The sequence below is a fragment of the Calonectris borealis genome, chromosome 1 (genome assembly GCF_964195595.1).
Source record: "Calonectris borealis chromosome 1, bCalBor7.hap1.2, whole genome shotgun sequence".
Lineage (NCBI taxonomy): Eukaryota > Metazoa > Chordata > Aves > Procellariiformes > Procellariidae > Calonectris > Calonectris borealis.
Window position 1 is genome coordinate 32,246,145 of NC_134312.1, and position 19,656 is coordinate 32,265,800.

The 19,656-nt window shown below is 41.4% G+C and overlaps 1 protein-coding gene across 11 annotated transcripts in view; it reads left to right on the forward strand.

The window, feature by feature from the left end:
- Nucleotides 1–6,131: 6,131 nt before the first annotated feature.
- Nucleotides 6,132–19,656, forward strand: part of PNPLA8 (patatin like domain 8, phospholipase A2) — a 42,380-nt gene continuing 28,855 nt past the window's right edge. For 8 of the 11 annotated variants that reach the window (XR_012673274.1, XR_012673286.1, XM_075147844.1 and 5 more), the window contains exons 1-6: nt 6,167–6,450; nt 7,570–8,786; nt 9,658–9,807; nt 11,026–11,177; nt 12,826–12,920; nt 18,199–18,370. Coding sequence is in view for 9 of the 11 variants with exons in the window: in XM_075147844.1 (XP_075003945.1) it covers nt 7,662–8,786; nt 9,658–9,807; nt 11,026–11,177; nt 12,826–12,920; nt 18,199–18,370 (1,694 nt within the window). In the remaining 2 variants the exon portion in view is untranslated. Of the gene's footprint in view, nt 6,451–6,586; nt 6,849–7,569; nt 8,787–9,657; nt 9,808–11,025; nt 11,178–12,825; nt 12,921–18,198; nt 18,371–19,656 lie in introns of those variants that run through there. The other 3 variants (XM_075147854.1, XM_075147837.1, XM_075147826.1) reach the window with 3 other exon arrangements.

The following is a 19,656-nucleotide window of genomic DNA, read 5'->3' on the forward strand; positions in this document are numbered from 1 at the left end:
CAACCTGTTACTGTTCTAGTACTGTATATGCACGTCACAGTTTAATAGCAATGAAGTCTGTGCTGATTATCAGTCCCACAAATGCACTACACATCTATACATACTAGGCAATGCAAAGCAGGTTTTTGTACAGCAATCCCAGACCGTCTTGTTAACTAACAGCACCTTGTGCATGCACAGAGAGCAACTGCCTCGTCTACGGTGACTTTAGAGAACTGATGTAAGACAAAGATACTAAACAGTTGCAATATAAGTCTTATATCGCCTGCTTGTTGGATTTACAGAAGGCAATTTCACAACCATGCCCCTACCTGGCAAGGACAGTTTTCTCTGAAAGTTTCTCTTCTATTTGAGTTATTTAAGCCTTTCTAAGGCTTCAAGAATTTTTAGTTCTTTGACAAGAGCAAAATATTGAAGGGAAGTAACAGCGATAAAAAAGCAGTAAGAAAATAAGGTAGTAGTGTTCCACTTGTTTATTTGCAGTACTTGTGCCAAAAACCACAGCCAAATGAAAGGCTGCAGAAAGTATCCATGCTATCATAAGCATGACATTTTGTGTCTGTGTCCAATGGTCTTCATTCTTATTATTTTGAGAACTTTCCGTGAATGTTCATTCAAGTTGCAAATTAATTTTTCAATATTCTATCTCTGAAAACAAGGAAATGTTTTCCCATTTTTGTCTGCCATCTAGTGTTAAGAGACAGAATACCTGTGCTCTGCATTCACAAAGCTTAAAATACTTGGGAGCACTACATAGCTTCTGCCTATGTCATGCCACGTTGATGAAAACAGGAAACAGCATTTTCCCTAAGGCTTAATTGAAGATTTTAGATTTAAGTAATAATCTTGCCTGTATATACTGAAATGTTTTACATACTTACAATACCTTTGTATCAAATGTATAGTGAAAGTATATGCAAAAATATTTTCTCAGAATTAATATCTCACCCCTGGAAGTTGTTCTATTCAGGTTTAATTCATCTAAGCTGAAGTCACGGAACAATAAAGAGTAAGATTTAATTTTGTAAGGAGTTCCAGAATTAATTAATTTCAGTGTATTTGTGCCACCTTTTATAGTGAAGGGGACTGTAAGAAAATAGAAAACTTTCATATTTCATAGATTTGGAGAGTGTACCCTAGAAAGACAAATTTTGGAACAATAAGTTCTGGTAAATACGTGATTTTTATCAAACTTCCTCATAACGCATTATGACTTTCTCCCCAAGTAGTAGTCCAAGATAATCATACAAATGGGAATGTTAGAAATAATTAATGACATTTAAAAGTATAGCATACAGATAAATGAAAACAGTTAATTCACTTGTAGTAGGGACATCACAATACTTTGGCTATAGCATGACAAAAATCACGTACACCAGAGAAGAACTCTCTTTCATTAAAGTAGGAAGATTTACCACAATTTTTAAGCTGGAACTTGATTTACAAAAGTTTGCATCTTACCTACAAAAACATGTATGAACATGTACGTTGAGAAAACGTTTTGAAAGCCTTTGATTTTTTTAATTAAGTTACAGGGATAGTACTCATTAAAATCGAACTACTTTCAGTGTTGTCCTAAACTGGAAACTACAATGTTTTAAGTGACCACTCTGACAGAGCTTGAGTGCTGGGTATGCAACCTAATAGAGATGAGCAAAAATCCCACCAATAATCACAATAAATTCTTGTTTGAGACTTCCCATGGAAAGTATTGAAACAAAAGTATTTTTAAAACAGTTAATGTACATCCTATTAAAATACATCTCAAAATGTGATAAATGGGATCATTTCCATACTATGTGAAAACTACTGTAATTGGAGTTAGCCACCCTCTGAATACCGCAGGTGGATTCACCTCTCATCTAAAAAGCAGGTGTTTAGTCAAATGGGATGAATCAACTCACGTCTGACTATTAAGAGAGCTTACAAAATCAGCTTAGTTGAGTCTATCTTTTAAATAAATAAATTTGAGATCATTTCTTCTTAATGTCATGACCACAGTAAAGAGAAAGCTTAATTGCCAAAATGTTTGAGGTGCGGATGCAGAATTTGTGCCTGGGAACACATAAATTTATGTTTTTTCGTCCAGTGATTTTAGTTCTTTTGGAGACTTTTGGAGAGTCAAGTGGTTGTTTTGAGAAGCTGATGAATCATGGGCCTCTGAACATGTCAGATCAGACAAGCCTATTCATCCTCGGGGAGAGCGGTGTGGCAAGAATGTGTGGGTTTGCCATTAGACATAAAATGTGAAATCCCTGAGTCCTTTCCTTAGCAAAGGTGTGAATCGACATGCCAGCTGTACACATCCCACCGGTAAGACGAATGCCTAAGCAGGCACAAAGGAGAATTTTACAATGAGATTACGGAGAACGTGTGACTGTTTAGGGAGAATGTGTGACTGTTTCGGAAGGAACTATGTGCAGATAAAAGGGACCAGCCGCCACCTATATATTTATATACTTTATTTGCCAGTCAAAGAGAGGCAGGATGTGTGCTCACTGCATGAGGCTTCATGTGGCCAAACTTCCTTCTTACTGAAGTTGTAGGTCTTGTTTTGCCTAACCCTTTGTTGTCATAAGAATGTAAGTTAGCCTGTTTAAAGCCAGCTCAGGCTGTGGCTTCAGATGGGCCACTGCTTCTCAAGCCATCTTATGAGATCCAATTCAGTTCACGATGCTGGCAAGCAAACAAGAGTCCTGGGGCTTGCACAAGGGCAGACAGAGCTGGGGAAGCTGCTTAAGCTAACACTGCTACCACCGTCTGAAACGTATCAGTACTGTGTTGCTCTCATAACAGTAAGTGGCCTTTACTCAGCTGGCAATTAAGCACCACACAGCCGCTCGCTCACTCCCCTCACAGCGGGATAGGGCAAGCCACGCGCACAAGCAAAGCAAAACAGGGAATTCATTCACTACTTCCCATCGGCAGGCAGGTGTTCAGCCATGTCCAGGAAAGCAGGGTCACGGTTACTTGGGAAGACAAACGCCATCACTCCGAACGTCCCCCCCTTCCTTCTTCTTCCCCCAGCTTTATGTGCTGAGCATGACGTCGTATGGTGTGGAATATCCCTTTGGTCAGTTGGGGTCAGCTGTCCCAGCTGTGTCCCCTCCCAACTCCTTGTGCACCCCCAGCCTCCTCGCTGGTGGGGTGGGGTGTCCTGGTTCCGGCTGGGACAGGGTTAACTTTCTTCCCAGTAGCTCGGAGGTTGTGCTGTGTTTTGGGTTGGGTGTGAAAGGAGCATTGATGGCCCATTGATGCTTTGGCTGTTGCTGGGTGATGCTTGCACCGGGAGGGGGGAGCACAGCCGGGGTGGTGGACCCAGCTGGCCAATGGGGTATTCTATACCATGGGACATCATGCTCAGTAGAAAAACCAGGTGGGGGGGGGGGGCTCCCCCCCCCGTTCGTGACACGCAGTCGGCGGTCGGTGAGTGGTTGCGTTGTGCATTGCCTGCTTTGTGTATTCTGTTATTGTTGTTGTTCTCATTGTTATTATTACTGTTTTACTTTTAGTTTTATTTCAATTATTAAACTGTTTTTATCTCAACCCGTAAGCTTTCCTACTTGTGCCCTCCTGATTCTCTCCCCCATCCCACCGGGGCGGGGGTGATCGAGTGGCTGTGTGGAGTTTATTTTTGCTGGCTGGGGTTAAACCACGACATGGGGTGAGAAGCAGAAAAGGCCTTGACTCTGTGTAAGCGCTGCTCAGCAGTAACAAAAACATCCCTCTGTTATCAATACTCTTTCCAGCATAAATCCAAAACATAGCCCCATACTAGCTACTGTGAAGAAAACTATCCCAGCCAAAACCAGCACATTCTCCACCCCTTATTCCACACCATTTATGTCATGCTCAGGTCCCACACTATCCGACACATCCTCATTAACCACCAGCCCCCTTCCCATCCTTTGATATAATACACAGATATCGTTCCCTTAGTCTATGAACCAGCCCTATAAAATGTCTCTAAAATTTCCATAAACATCCACAAAATGTCCACTGAGTTCATTTAGTGTGAATCACAACTGTCCTGTGCCAAAAGGATCCTAGGTAATACGTGGCTCATGAGCTATTTGTGGCCAACGAGTATTTCACTGAGGAAGTGATACTGGAATACTGCCTTTAAGTCTTGCCTTGATTTTAAGAGTGCAAAAATTTGATGGTATTGGGTTTACATGACAAGGTTTTGGTAGCGGGGGGGCTGCAGGAGTGGCTTCTGTAAGAAGACACCAGAAGCTGCCCCCACATCGGACAGAACCAATGCCAGCCAGCTCCAAGATGGTCCCGCCACTGGCCAAAGCTGAGCCCATCGGCGACATTGGTAGCGCCTCTGTGATAGCATATCTAAGAAAGGGTAAAAACTGCTGCGCAACAACAGCTGGGAGAGAGGAGTGAGGATACGTGAGAGGAACAGCCCTGCAGACACCCAGGTCAGTGAAGAAGGAGGGGCAGGAGGGGCTCCAGGCGTTGGAGCAGAGATTCCCCTGCAGCCTGGGGTGAAGACCATGGTGAGGCAGGCTGTGCCCCTGCAGCCCACGGAGGTTAACGGTGGAGCAGATATCCACCTGCAGCCCGTGGAGGGCACCATGCGGGAGCAGGTGGATGCCTGAAGGAGGCTGTGACCCCATGGGAAGCCCGTGCTGGCGCAGGCTCCTGGCAGGACCTGTGGAGAGAGGAGCCCACGCTGGAGCAGGTTTGCTGGCAGGGCTTGTGACCCCGTGTGGGGGACCCACGCTGGAACAGTCTGTTCCTGAAGGACTGCACCCCGTGGAAGGGACCCACGCTGGAGCAGTTCGTGAGGAACTGCAGCCCGTGGGAAGGACTCACTTTGGAGAAGTTCATGGAGGACTGTCTCCCATGGGAGGGACCCCACGCTGGAGCAGGGGAAGAGTGTAAGGAGTCCTCCTCCCGAGGAGGAAGGAGCGGCAGAGACAACGTGTGATGAACTGACCGCAACCCCCATTCCCCGTCCCCCTGCACCGCTCGGGGGGAGGAGGTAGAGAAAATCGGGAGTGAAGTTGAGTCCGCAAAGAAGGGAGGGGTGGGGGGAAGGTGTTTTAAGATTTAGTTTTTATTTCTCACTACCATACTCTGTTATTAATTGGCAATAAATTTTAATTTCCCTAAGTTGAGTCTGTTTTGCCCATGACAGTAGTCGGTAAGCGATCTCCCTGTCCTTATCTCAATCCATGAGCTTTTCATAGCATTTTCTCAACCCTGTCCTATTGACGGAGAGGGAGCGATGGAGCTGCTTGGTGGGCACCTGGCGACCAGCCAGGGTCAACCCACCACATTGACAGGAGGCAAAAAAGGAACTACAAATTATTTAGTTAATATTCATAAAATATTCAAGACGTGAAAAATATCTTGCATGTAGAAAGTTCAATCTATAAAAATCTTCAATTTATAAAAAAACCTGTGATAATAATTACAACATGCAACGGATATAAATTTTCCTTTGGGGGAGAACATACCAGGTAAGAAAATTAATTTTACTTTTTAATTTGTAGAAAGAACAGAAGCAGATGACTAGAATCTGAAACTACAAATGAAACATTATTCTCCGAACGTTCGAGGCAAGGTGCTTATCAGTCTACTGAGGCACACAGGGCATTCACCATCCTTCGCCATCACCCCAAGTTTAGGCAACTTCATGAAAATCGTATTTCAGAGAGGCCACTCACAGGCCTGCTGCTGCTCTGAAGTCTGGCTGGGTTATACCAAGGTGCCCCCTAAACCTGTCACACCTACGAAAAACACAGCATTTCTGATCTTTCTCCAAGTACTAAGCGGGAAATGCGGGGGTATATGACCGGGGCGCCTGCACCGAGCGGCCGCAGAGGAGCTAGGCCGGCTAAGGGCCCTCCTCCTCCTCCTCCTCACGGCCCCCTCGCTCCCAGCGCCTCAGGGCGGGAGGCGGCACCAAGAGCCCGGCGCCGCCGGCAGTGCCAGGCAGGACCAGCTCCGCCGCCCCGACCGGACACAGGGCAGCCGCCCCCCCCTGCCCCGGCCGCGCTGACGCGAGGCGGGCGCGGCCCGGCCCCACCCCCCGCGCGCCGCTCCGCACGTCGCCGCCCGGCCCCCGCCGGCCGCAGCTCGCGCGCAGGCGCAGCAGCCACGGCCGCCGCCACGGCCATGACCTTGCCCCGCCTAGCTCCGCCCCGCGGGCCGCCGCGCGAGGCGCGCCACGGCCCTGCGTCACACGGCCCGCCTCCCGCCCCGGCCGGTGAGGCGGCACGTGTCCCAGCTGTTTCCGGCGCGGTGGGCGCTGCGCAGGCGCGGTAGTGCGGCCCGGTTCGCCGCTCCGCGCAGCCGTCATTGTAGTCGCTGCTGCCGCCGCCCTCCTGCCCGCTCCGCCGGGGTGGCACCGCTCGAGGGGGGCGGTAGGCCCTGCCTGGCGCTGGGTGGCGGCCTGGGGAGCGGGGGGAGGCGGGAGCCATTGCCCAGCAGGTACCCGCCGCCGCCGGGGTGGGCCGCGTCGCCCCGGGGGGCTTAAGGGGGGGGGGGGGGGAGGCGGTGAGCGCGTGCCAGGCACGCGGGTCTCGCGTGCGTGACGCAGGGGTGGGTGTAGGCGCGTGACGTGAGGCCGCCGCCTCCGCCGGGCAGGGGCGGGGGCGGCGGTGGGGACGGGACGGGACGGGACGGGGCTCGCCGCTTGTTTACGCGGCCGCTCTCGAAATCGTTTCTGCGAAATGGCGCAAGGTAGAAGCGGAACCCCCGCCCCCCCAGGAGCAGGAGGCGCCCGGGTGCGTATATATCCCCCTGCCCGCCCCCGTGGCCTGCAGAACAGGAGGGCTGGCAGGCGTGGGGCGCGGACAGCCCAGGTTCAGGCAGCCGCTGAGGAAACTGTAAGTAAGGACGCTCCTGCCGGCGGCGGGATCGCCTCCGCTGTTACCTTGGCGTCGGCCTGCGCAGGTGTTGGCCTGCCTGGCCTCCTCTGGCACTTGTCAGGGGAGCCGGAGCAGCCCGAGCTTGCCATTTAGGCAAATGATGGATTTGCTCCTCCGGTTTCAGCGCAACTGTTGTATGCTGTGTAAAACTCTGATCCACCTCAGAAACGTCTGTGTTCTCCTTGTAGAGTAAGGATTATATACTGCCCTTAGCTCTTAGGGTAGGAACATTTCATTGAAGTTGTGGCCTTATACTGAAGCTTTGCTCAAAGAATTGGTGCCCTTTCTCCAATGGGAGGAGTTCTGCAAAGGGGTGGTAATATAATAACAGGTTCATTTGAAATTTGGTCTCTGCACAGGATAATTTGCTAAAAAGATACAAATTTCTCTATTGGAAAGACCAGCAAGCAGCTTTCTATATGTCACTAAATGCTTTAGGCAAGTGTTGCATATTCTCAAGATGGACTTAAACTGGCCTTTAAGGAATAATGTATTGAAATTGAAACGTTGGGATGACACTACCAAACGTCCTGAGGAGTAGATACCCCCATGAGATTATTTGATTTGAATGTTTATCTGTCTTTACTGAAAGAATAAATAAGCTGCATCTGCTTTAAGCAACTCTGTGATTTAGTTTAACTTGTTACTGGTTACATTGTTGGTTTTTTTCCTTTTTCAGATAACACCATGATGCAAGACTTATTTATTGAAATATTTTTTCTGGAATGAAGTAGACAAGCAACATAGAAAAGGTGTAATTATTTATAAGTAATGACAGTTCATTTACCTTTAGACACATATTTGTTCTTTGTGATTAACCCAAAAAGTCTTTGGTGGAAGCAAAGAAACAAATACCTGTATTTGTATAGACCTAAAGTCTGCTGGAGGATAAATCATGCCATTCACCTGAGAGTTGTTCATACAAGCGAGCCTCGGTGTAAATGGGCCAGAAGCAGAACATTTTGGTATAACAAATACATTTACAGCCATGAATTTTTATACTACAGAGTTTCTAAACTTCTGACTTCTTCTTCCAAAGGACTTAGCAAAGCGAACAATCGCATGTCACGAATTAAGAATACTATAGAATCTGTTTCAAAGGCAGTGTCTGGCACACACAGTGAACTGGTTTCACGGATAGCGCGATTAAAGTCACACTCAGGTACTCTGGGAAAAACAAATAAAAGTAATGCAGATGCAAATAACATCAATGCAAATCTAGAAAATGATAAACAAGTCACAGATGCCAGAAGTCAGGAGGATTGCAACAGAGGCTCAGCTGCAAAGAAATCCGCTTGTGCAAATGAAAACTTGGAGTCTGTGTTAGTAAGTTCAAGTGGCTCTTACCACGATACTCCAGAAGATTCAGCGTCTACTAAAACCAACCTTTTTCATATAAGCTACTTTTCTACAAATTTTGGAGAGACCTACAACTTCGTAGCTGATCATATCAACTGGTACTTTAAAAATAATTCTGTTATGGATCAAGAGAAAAAAAGGAATGCTTTGTCACAGGACTCTAAAAGTGAAGAGAGGAATAAGCTTGATTCATCAGGAGATGCTGTAATGAGTGAAGAAAAGACGGTGGATTTGGCAGCTACTTTAGCTCCTGAAGCAGAGACTCTGGGTGCTGAAAAGACAAATACTGCTCTTCCAGTTTCCACTAAAAAAAGTATTGCAAACTTTCTTTCATATCCCAGTAACAGTGTACAAGCTTTTGTAGACAGTTACATTGGTGGGTTGGTTCCCAAGTTAAGATCTGATACAAAAGTTGTTTCACAAGAAAAGAGTAAACAGCCGGAACAAGAAGTGTCTGAGAAAGATGAAGAGGACAAAGCAAAAGAGGCTAAGACTGCAGAAGAGAGGGAAAAGCATCTGTCTCTTCAGAGAGAAAAGGCAAGTCTTGGTTTAGTGTTATTTCTTCAGGTATTATTTCTATGTATGTATATTTTATACAAGTGTATATATACACTGTACATGCATATGTGTATATACCTATATGTAAACGTACATATATATGCTCATATATACTTAAATGAATAAATATATATCTATGTATGTACTTACACACATGTAAGTACATATATGTACACATACATTTATTTATGTGTATGTACATATAAGTACGTACTTATTTATATAAGTATATATGTATATATGCATATATAAAAACTGTATAAACTTACATATAGATACTATATGTAAGTTATATGTAAACTTACATATACATATATATACTTATAAATAAGTATATATACCTATGTACCCATGTCAAATGTGTATATACTTTTTATATAAGTACATAAATGTATATGTAAGTTTATATCTAAAGTGTATATATGTATATACACATACGTATGTGTAGTATATACATATATTTAGTTCATATATATGTAGAGAGAGTGTACATAAATACAGATAGATCTAGTTGCTTTTTTTTGTTGTACTTACAGTAATCTTGCACTCCTTCAAATACTATGATTTCAGAGTTGCCCTGAAAATACATCCAAGTACATGCTGACACATGTTTGTTTGGTGTATTGTTGCTGTGAGCCGCCTTTGTTTATTTTTCTAGTAAACAAAGAATCAAAAGGTTGCCTGTTTACGTTTAAGCAATGCTTACTTGGAGCCTGTAGCAGATTTCTGGTACAACATGGTGTCCATTACTTCTGAGGAATCTTAAAATAACAGTTTGGAATTAGTCTTGACAAATTTTGCACATTTCTTAGAGTAGTTTTATGTTATTTGTATAACTTTCTTTTTTTAGATTATTGCAAGAGTGAGTATTGATAACAGGACTCGAGCTTTAGTTCAAGCCTTACGAAGATCCTCTAATCGAAGAGTCTGTATCAGCAGGGTTGAAGAACTGACCTATCATCTTCTAGAATTTCCCGAGAGCAGAGGAGTTGCAATTAAGGTGCAAATAGTCTTTATGCTTAGACAAAAAAATTAATATCTGACAGACGATTGTCATAGAATAACATAAAACTAACTTCTGTGCTTTTGTGGGCTAGTTGTATTTTCTGTTTTTAAAGATTACAGTGTGAATGTCTCTTTTTATAGCTATTTTTTTAGCTGGTTCAAGCAGATTCATATGCAAACTGTGAGTAGTTTAGCTAAAGGCTCTTAAGATTGCAATGTTTAATTTAGAAGCATACAGCATTGTCATGTGGATAGATAGTATAGCTTATTCTAATGGTAGATGAAGGTCGTACACTGTGTTCTCTGTCGCAATTGACCAGACGGGAATGTACGGTACTGTTGATCTGCATATGTACAACAGTTCTTCTGCTTGTTTGCATGCTTCCTTCGAAGAGCGATGACGAGTGGAGTATAATCATCAAATAAGCTCATGTTATCTAGTCCTACCCATTCTCTTTCCTGCCATGAGAGGACAGGAGGTGGGTGGTAGACTATTCTAGCAGTACTAGCCAAATCATAGCATTTGTCAGTCTCATGCCTTTTTCCATGTGACAGGTGTGTAACATAGATTGTAGAATTGCTGGAAAAGAGATCTTTGGGAAGGGAGTGCAGGCCAGATGAATCATCTGGGCAAGGTACAGGTCTGGCATCCACATGAATAGATGTGAATTACTTTGTTATGAAAGAGTACATGCACTGCTCCCATTTTTTTATTATAATACTCTATATCTTTGTGGTAATAATTGTACATTTAAAAATTACTCAGTGTGAGGAAGAATTTTCATTTGCTTTGTTTTAGTATTAGTGTACTTTGAAGCAGTGTGATACGTATTCAGCAAAATCTGGGCTTTTAGCTATACTTGGTGTGCTCCATACTTATGTTTATATTTGGCCAATGTGACATTAAAGTCAATAAAACTAAACTGCTGGTAAATATAGCTTTTCTAGCTATTTGAAATATTTACATTTCACCTTGATTGGTTAATTCTGATAGGTAGTTACTTTAGCAATGAGGTGTGTACGACATAATATTGGAGTCCATCCTTTCCCTTATTAGAAAGAGAGATGGGTAAATACAGATTTAAAGAAGTTTTCCTCTGAGTTTAACTAATATATTACTTTTATACTTAAATGCCAAACTAGTAAATGCAAGCATGGATTCTTTTGGTATAAACATGTAGGTAGAATGAAATATCTTTGTGTTTATCAATAGGAAAAATTAATCCCATGCCTACTTCGACTGAGACAGGCAAATGACGAAAGTCTTCAGGCTGCTGTTAGAGAGACTTTAGCTATAATTGGATATACAGACCCTGTGAAAGGCTGGGGAATTCGAGTCCTCGCTATTGATGGAGGAGGAACAAGGTAAAACCTCTGGGGTTTTATGTAGTTGTAGCCTTTTTTGTACTATAACTGGAAATAAAATTTCAGTTTCTCTTTGATAAGTTAGTGCCCAAAGATGCAATTTATGATTTACAGTTCTGTTACATTTGACTATCCAAGTGATGGGTATTATTTTTGTATGCATTTGTGCTTAAATTTCCATGCATTAGTAGTCCTGTGACACTGAAATTACTTACCCATTTAAAGTTGGCTACACACTTAAGTGCTTGGATTGGCTCTTTCTCCTTTTGGAAGTAAATTAAATGGTTATTTGAATTAGTCTGCTCACAAGTCTAAGCTCAGAAATACAAAATTGTTGTGAAATGCTAGTAGTAGTTTATACTTTTATGATTGTGTTGACTTAGTAATACAAAAAATGTTCTTGTACTTGTCTGGAGGGTGACCTGCCTTAGCAGGACTGGTCTCATATGAAAGAATGAATAGGCTAGTGGTGAAAGCTGTTCTAGCCATGCTGTTGATTTATATTTCTTCTACAACAAACACTTTTTTTTTAATTTATGCACCACATGTCTTTAGTTATGTGTGCTCTAGTTCTGCATGAATTTATGCATCTACCACAACTTGTAAAGAGTAGTAGCAGAAGCATGTTCACTAAATTTGAAGTCTGATGTTTACTAAAAGCTGTGTTTTCAGGCATATTTGAAGAAATCTTGTTGGCAAATATTTACTGATTCACAAATCTTTATTGGTACAAAGTGAAGTATGAAGTCATTGCAGAAATACAGTTTCATGAACTTTTTGTTTCCCCATAGTATTTCTTTACTTGCATCAAAATCAGTTGTCTTCAATGAGGAGTAAGTGTATGTCACAACTTCAACATTTGTGTTTCCAAAAGTTCATTGTAAACCATAAAGATTTTACAAATTAGAAAGAAGGATGCTATATGTGTAAATAAAGTGTGTTAATTTTTCTGTTAGTTAGAAGACACCTTATTTTTAGAAAACAGTATCTTCATCTATAACACTAAATGGAACAAGTCCAGAGAGTGAGCCTGAGTACTGACTGCCGGCTGTTGTACCACTTAATTGGTGGTGTTCAGCTGGTTATGGTTTTGGAATGGGTTGACTAGTGCCCTTCAGCATAAGCCAGGACAGATTTGGGGGCAGCATGCAGGAGGTGCCATTCTCAGCAGGATGTGTTGGCAAGATGGTACTTGGTTTGGTGCTCCTTTTGCCATACGCAGTTCTCTAGCTCTCTCCCATTATTTCTGACACATTAAATTGAGGCAAAAAAAACACAGACAGAAAAATACTGTATCCTAAAGGGCATTATATAGCCCTGTTAAGACAAAACTTCAAATGCTGTATGTTGTGGATGCAGCTGAAATCTGTCCTAAGTCTACATGCACAGAAGATGATCATCCCTGAGCCTTTGCTGCAAAACAGTGTGGCTGTAGCTGTTGAGTACTATTTTTGGTATGCCTGAGTATGTAATTTATTTTAGTATTCATCATTCCATTTTAATTGTGTTCTGCTATTCTTTCATTCCTGAAATATTCAGGATTTTTAATATTGTAGTTATTCAGTTATAATTAAGCAAAGGTGGGCTTAATTAGGACTGTGTAAGGTAAAACTACCACTGTATGTGAAGGGGTTTTTTTGTGTTTCAGGGGTTTAGTTGCACTTCAGACTCTACGGAAACTAGAAGAACTAACTGGAAAGCCGGTTCATCAACTTTTTGACTACATTTGTGGTGTAAGCACAGGTAATTGTTAAGCCAATTGTTAAGTTGGAATTTTGCTATGAATTTAGTAAAAGAAATCTGAGAATAAATGTAGATTTTGCAGAGCTTGCCGGTTTCTGACTTTGAGTGTAAGTTGGGAAAGTACAGGTGTGATTTCTAAAGACTTTCTTTTTTTCTTCTGAATAAGAACTTTGGGTGATTCAGGATACACCTGTAACTTCAAACTGATTTTTCATTTTTTCAATGAATGCGAAACCTTCATTTTGCGCACAGATATCAAATATCTTAGATGTTTATGAGGCTTTATGGACAACGAAGGTAACGTCCCTCGAGGTCTGATACTGAGCCAATACTGTTCCATGTCTTTATTAATGACCCAAACAGGGACAGAGCGTGCCTGTAGCAAGATCCTGGGTGACACTAAATTAGAGGAAGTGGTCAGTACAGTGATGCCCTCTGTCGAGATTGGCCTGTGCAGGCTGGAGAAATGGCTTGGTAGGAACCACCTAAGGTTCAGTAAAACCAAGTACCAAGTCCTCCATCTGAGGTGGGCTGCCTGGCTAGAAACCAGCTTTGCAGAAAAAGACCTGGTCTTGTTGGAACAAGGCGAACATGAATCATCAGTGTACCCTTGCAGCAAAGAAAGCTGACCACATATTGGCTTGTATGCACAGGAACATACCCAACAGATTAAGGGTCTCTGGCCACTGTATGTCTAGTTGTAAGCTCCTCATAAGCCCTTAATTTGTTAGGTGTGTTCTTGTACATACAGAGTGAGTCTGGCAGAGGGCCAAGTAAATGGTCAGGGGACTGGAGGTTGTGACATATAGGGAGAGAGTGCACGAATGGGGTTTATTCAGCCTTAAGAAGAGAAGGCTGAGGGGAGGCCTTATTGCTGTTTCAACTAATGGGAAAATACAGAGAAGGTGGAGCTAGACTCTTCTTGAAGGTGCACGGTGATTGGAGAAAAGCCAACAGACAAGTTGGAATATGGGAAGTTGCAATTAGGTATAAGAAATCATGTTTTCCGTGCAAGGGTGGTCAGACACTGGAAGGAGTTGCCTGCACAGGCTGTGGAATCTCCATCCTTGGAGATACTCAAAACTTGGCTGAACAAGTCCTGAGTAACCTGTTCTAATTGAACAGGAGGTTGGGCTAGATGACCTTTAGAGGTCCCTCCCACCCTTAATTACTCTTGTGATTCAATGATGTTTCTCCTCCATAGGAAGTAGGAAACTCTAAAGCATAAGTTTCTTTTAAAAAGACAGTAATCTCTTGCAGAAATTGTGCTAGACCAGTAGCAGCATAATGCTGATTTCTAACATAAGAGGTATGCCGTAGTTCAATAGCTCAGTTTCCTTTAGAAACCCACATTCTTCAATTTTTTTTGCACTGTACTTACCTTCCATACAGTTTAATTCAGAAATAACATTAAATGCAGATCACTATGAGTAGATAGAATGTTTGTGTTTCCAGAGATTTGCTTAATAGGCTCAAAATAGTAGAGAAGAGGAGAATGTTTAGGTCTACTAGACAGAATTTGTTTGTAGACGCAATATAGTTCCCTGCTTTACATTTTTAATAGTCTTTGAAAAAAATCCTTTGTTAGTTAATTCAGCAGTAACTGGTTGTTTCTTTGGAAGATAGTTTCACTACAAAACACTTCTCTAATGTCTCCTTCAATCATAATAAAGACATTTTATCTTTGATAGAGAGGCCTGGTGTTCTTAATTAGATCCTACTACTCTGATTAGAACTATATTTATGCTTAATTCTTCACCAGATTTTAGGTTTTGTAACTGCTAGTAAGTACTTAACGTTTTCTTTTAAGCTTTGTTTACGCTCTCAAGGTTTTGTCTGCAGTAGTCCAGCTTGCACTAATAGGTGACAAGGCATGGCTGGGAGGGGTTGTACAGATCTGTCAGCATGTGCTAGCAGTGTACTTTACCATTTCAGTTTGTATTGACAGTACATATGCCAATAGGATTTTCAGAAGCTTGCAGGTGGATGAGTTGTGGTTTAGAAGAGTGATGTGTTAAATGATAGGAAGGATGCCTCTTGTGCATTACAATTCTCTTTTTTTTTTTTCTGCTCTGCTTTTCATATCTCTTAATACCATTTAGCTGTATTGCCTTTGAGATTTAGAAATAATCAGTTTGCTGTGAATTCAGCATCACAGAGTCTGTCTTTGTAGTTAGTTTCCCTGTACTTCTCTTCACTGGTGGTCATAGGGTGTAAATGCAGGCAGTCACAGAGAAAGATCACTGTAATGATGCTGTAACGGGCCTTGCATACTTAGGTCACTTGCCTATTGCTGAGCACAGTGTCTGGGATGGAAGCACCAGAAAATCTGCAAGCACGTGCAATGCAGTGGTAGTCACTGACCTTTTTTTATGGGGAACCAGGTTAACATAAATTGTGTACCAAGTTTGTACCTGTTCTGTGCAAAAATCCAGAGGTGAAAACAAGGCAGTTGAGAGGAGGAAGCGCCATTGCCTCATGAACTGAGCTGCTGGGATTTCTGTAAGTGAGGGTGATTATCACTGTTCTCCAGAGCATGACATGCTTTTATAGATGCTTTTATCGATGCACAGAGCACTTAACCCATTGAGGACAACTTGTCTGCAGGTATTCTGTGGATGTGGCTTGTATGTTCTTTTCACTGCTCATGCGGTCTCCCAATATATCAAAGATACTTCTCAATAGTGGTGCACTTACAATTCAGTCACAGGGAGCAGTTTATAACATCAAGAGTATGTGATCAGGAAAGTGCATGCTACCACATTTTCAAATGTGCTGGCCTACTCCAAGAATTTTTAAAATACACTTTTTTCCTAAACTTCTATATTGATCTAATAATCAGTGGCATTCTGATGTATTGTATGAGGGATTCGATCATTGACACAGTGTGATCAAAGGTTCTCCAACCATATTGTTTTCCAGTGCATTTTACTACAAAGACGTCTGAATTGTACTGGTCTCTTTGATCATCATTTTTGGATGTATGTGAAGTTTGCATAAAGACTTCACATGAGGATGTTCTCCCAAAATATTCCTTCCAAGTTGTTAAGAACAGCGTAGAGCCAGCGCCCCCATGTATTCTCCCAGCCTTCGTGATTTGCAGATGAGGATCTTAAACAAAGCTGGCATCTCTCTGTTGATTTTTTTTTTGCCCATGATGTCTTTCCCGTTTTGAAATCCATTTTGAAAACCTTTCTGTTGGAAGAAATATTTTTTTCAGGAGAATTCATGAATAAGTCAAGTCATGGTATTATAGAGCTGGAAGCGTCCTTGGGAGGTTATCTCATTTCCCAAGGAAAGGATCAGCTGTGTGTGTTTCACTATTGACAATTTTTGAAGATTTTGAATCATTTCAGAGCTCTTCAGAAAATCTGTGCTAGTGCTCCACTGTCTTTACATTTGGGGAAAAAACATCCAGATGTCTGATATGGATTTTCCTGTTGCAGTTCAAATTTGTTTCCTCTTGTCCTGACTCCCCAGGAACATGGATAACAGATTCTTTCTTTTCTCTTTGCAGCAGCCTTCTGTGCAGTTAAAGGCTTTTGTCATAGCCTGTTTCTTCAGCCTTTCCTTACAGACTGATTTCCTTGACCTGTGATTGTTTTTGGGGGACTTTTTTGTGTGGCTTTTCTTTTTTTCAGGTGGTCCACATCTGTTTTGAAGAATGTCATTCAGGTCCAGATATAGCTTCGGCTGAAGTCTTGCTAGTACTGAATAAGAAAAGAATACTTTTGTCTTTCAGGTTATATTCTTGCCTATCTTGTGTGTTATTAGCCAACTGTATCCCTGTGTTCTTCAAGATATGCTCCTTAGCCTCCCAGCTTTTGTTTAGGTATTTTTTCCCCCTGAAGTGTTGGCTGTCAAGGCTGAGATGGTGGTTGGAGTGTAGGAGTCTGTGATACAGAGCAGGATGTGATGGAAGCGTCAGAAACTTTTTTTTCACTGGACCATCTGATAGAGCCTGCACTGTATCTTTGATTTTGACCTTACTCTCCTGTGAGTGTCTTGTTACCATCCAGCAGGTTTCAGCAAAGCCCTTTAATGTGTACCTTGGCTCTGGTACTATCTACTGCCACTTGTGTGCTAATGCAGACTGCAGTTTTTGGTACTGTTTCTCAGGAGGTGAAGTGAAAATGAGTTTGCATTTGGTATTAATTTTGGCTCTTTGGCTTTGAAACTGTTCACCAAAATAGCAAATGCATGATATTATAGAATTGGTGCTGGAGAGTTATGAGAAGAGGGTAGCAGAGGATTTGCATGATTCAGAAAAATGGTGTTTCTCTGCTGCTAGATGTTTAGTCTGTGTTGAATACAGGCATTTGGTGATTTGGCAGTTGAGTAGGTTTCTCTTGATGAAACCTTGATGTGTCAAGTAGGCCCAGGTTATATTAAGCATGTGTGCTACATTTTAAAAAATTGAGACCATCAATCCACTGACACTCAGCTGTCGTGGTGGTGGGATCCGTGAGAGCAAAAACAGCTTGGAAGTTATGTCTCCTTTAAAGCCATCTGTAACTTTCTTTATGTAGTTCTTTCTGCGTGTGTTTTGTTCTTACTCTATTTCAAAATTTACTCCTTTTAAAATTAATTTTATTCAAACCTACTGCGTTCATTTCCAAATTGGAAAACTCATGTGTCCTAATTATTCCTAATGCTTAATTACATGTCCTTACAGTATTGCACAGATTTAAAGGTTGTATGTGTCCCTTTCAGTTTAATATATCTGAAAATTGTAGTTATGCATTAATTATATTTTTCCACAGTCTTTTTAATGGTATTTTGCAACTATGCTTTTTGGATACTGTTTTGTTCCTACAAGGGTAGGTCATAATTTTTTTAGGCACACACTAGATGGCGGTATGTATGAATGAATAATTATAAGTGGTTGCAACCAAATGTATTCCAAACTAGTCAAAACTCCCTTTTTTTTACAGAATTTTCCTAGAATTTCTCTTTACTGACTCGGAGTTTGCCAGATAGCAAGTAAGGCTCCAAATATATTTTTAATACCACAGCATAGACTTCTCTTACTCGTTTCTCTTTCCAAATAAAGCAGTGGATTTAATTTGCTTTCTGCCATATACATGTTTGCAGGGATGAAGTCTGCGAAATGAAATAATGCCATTTGTCAACTTCTCATAGTTCTGTTTTTGAAAGTAGACTCTTCCTATCTTGTATATGTCCTTTAAAACATAGTTTGTGATCTTTGAGTGGGAATTTAGTGATACAAATCCATCTTCGTAATCTTACTTTACGTTTCAAAATGTTTCTTTTTCAGGAGCTATATTAGCTTTTATGTTGGGGTTGTTCCATATCCCTCTGGATGATTGTGAAGAACTGTATCGCAAGTTAGGATCAGATGTTTTTAAGCAGAATGTTATTGTTGGAACAGTCAAAATGGGTTGGAGCCATGCCTTTTATGACAGTGATATCTGGGAAAAAATGCTCAAGTAAGTAAAAAATGATCAGGTGAAAAATAATTAGCATAATGTCTGAGAACCTTTGGTTTTGTTATTGTTTCACTGGTAAGCAAATTCTTAAAACAACTAGAAAGGATTAGCATATACTCTCATTCTTTTGAAATAGCTGTTCTCCTATTTACCAAAACATTGAAAGCCTTTAATGTAATGATTTCTGTTTCTGGGGAGTGAAGTAAGCTTTAGTGCACTGATTTCTGATTATATTCCTGTATGCTTGCCAGCTCTGCTGGATCTGACTCATTATAGATGTGCTACAAATTTTACTGGCCACCTGCTGTGGCTTTTTTCTTACAGGAGGCATGATGAGAAATGAAATAATGTGCTGTAGTAGGGATTTTTAATCTTAGCTGCTATATTGAGGGGTTTTGCCCATTGCTCCTTTCTTTAAAAAGGGAAATGAGCTGTAAGGATTGCAATGAAAAAGTATCTGCTGTGTCAGAGTTGCCAGTGAAATGGTATTTGTTCATAGATATGTATACAAATGCATTAATGGCTATTCAGGAAAAGTCACTGGAAGAAATTATTAAGATTTATTACAAGTTATATTACCTAGTTTTATTCATCTGTATTTGTATTGATAGTTCCATTGTTTATAATTTTTAGCAAACTAATGTCATAGTTTCCCAAAGAGTGTGAGCTGGTACTGCTACTGAAAGAACTGAAACAACCTTCTCTGTGAGCAAATGTAAAATGGTAAAAAGCTTCTTTGGATAAGTAATGACAAGTTCCTTTGGGAACATGATTAATGTTTTGTGGGATTGAAAGAGTTTTTTCTAGACTATATTTTCTAGACTATTTCCCACTATAGTGGGAATACCTGTGCTGCCTGAGTTTTAAGCATCTCACTTGTTTGCTGAAGTGGAGAGAGAGGTTTCCAAACACTTCTTCTCTGTGCTCTTGCATATTTTTAGGAATAAATGTGTTTATCAAATGAATATCATGAGTTTTTCTTCTCAGATATCTGGAGTTCCTCTTTTTTTGGAAAAGAGATTTTTCTCTGCCTTCCCTCTTTTCCTCCCCTGCCCAACTAAAAGAAGTCTCGTGAAAATCAGAATTACCTCATGCGAAAGTGTTTTACATGCCTTTAATTAAAATGCTGTTATTCTTTGCAGCTACATGTAACACATGAGGGAGGTAAAGCACTCCTGTGCAATGGATAGAAGCCAGGCAATTATTATATTATCCATAGATTAAATTAAAAATTAAATTTACTGATCAACAAATTACTTTTTGTTGACGTAATTCTGCAATGTTGA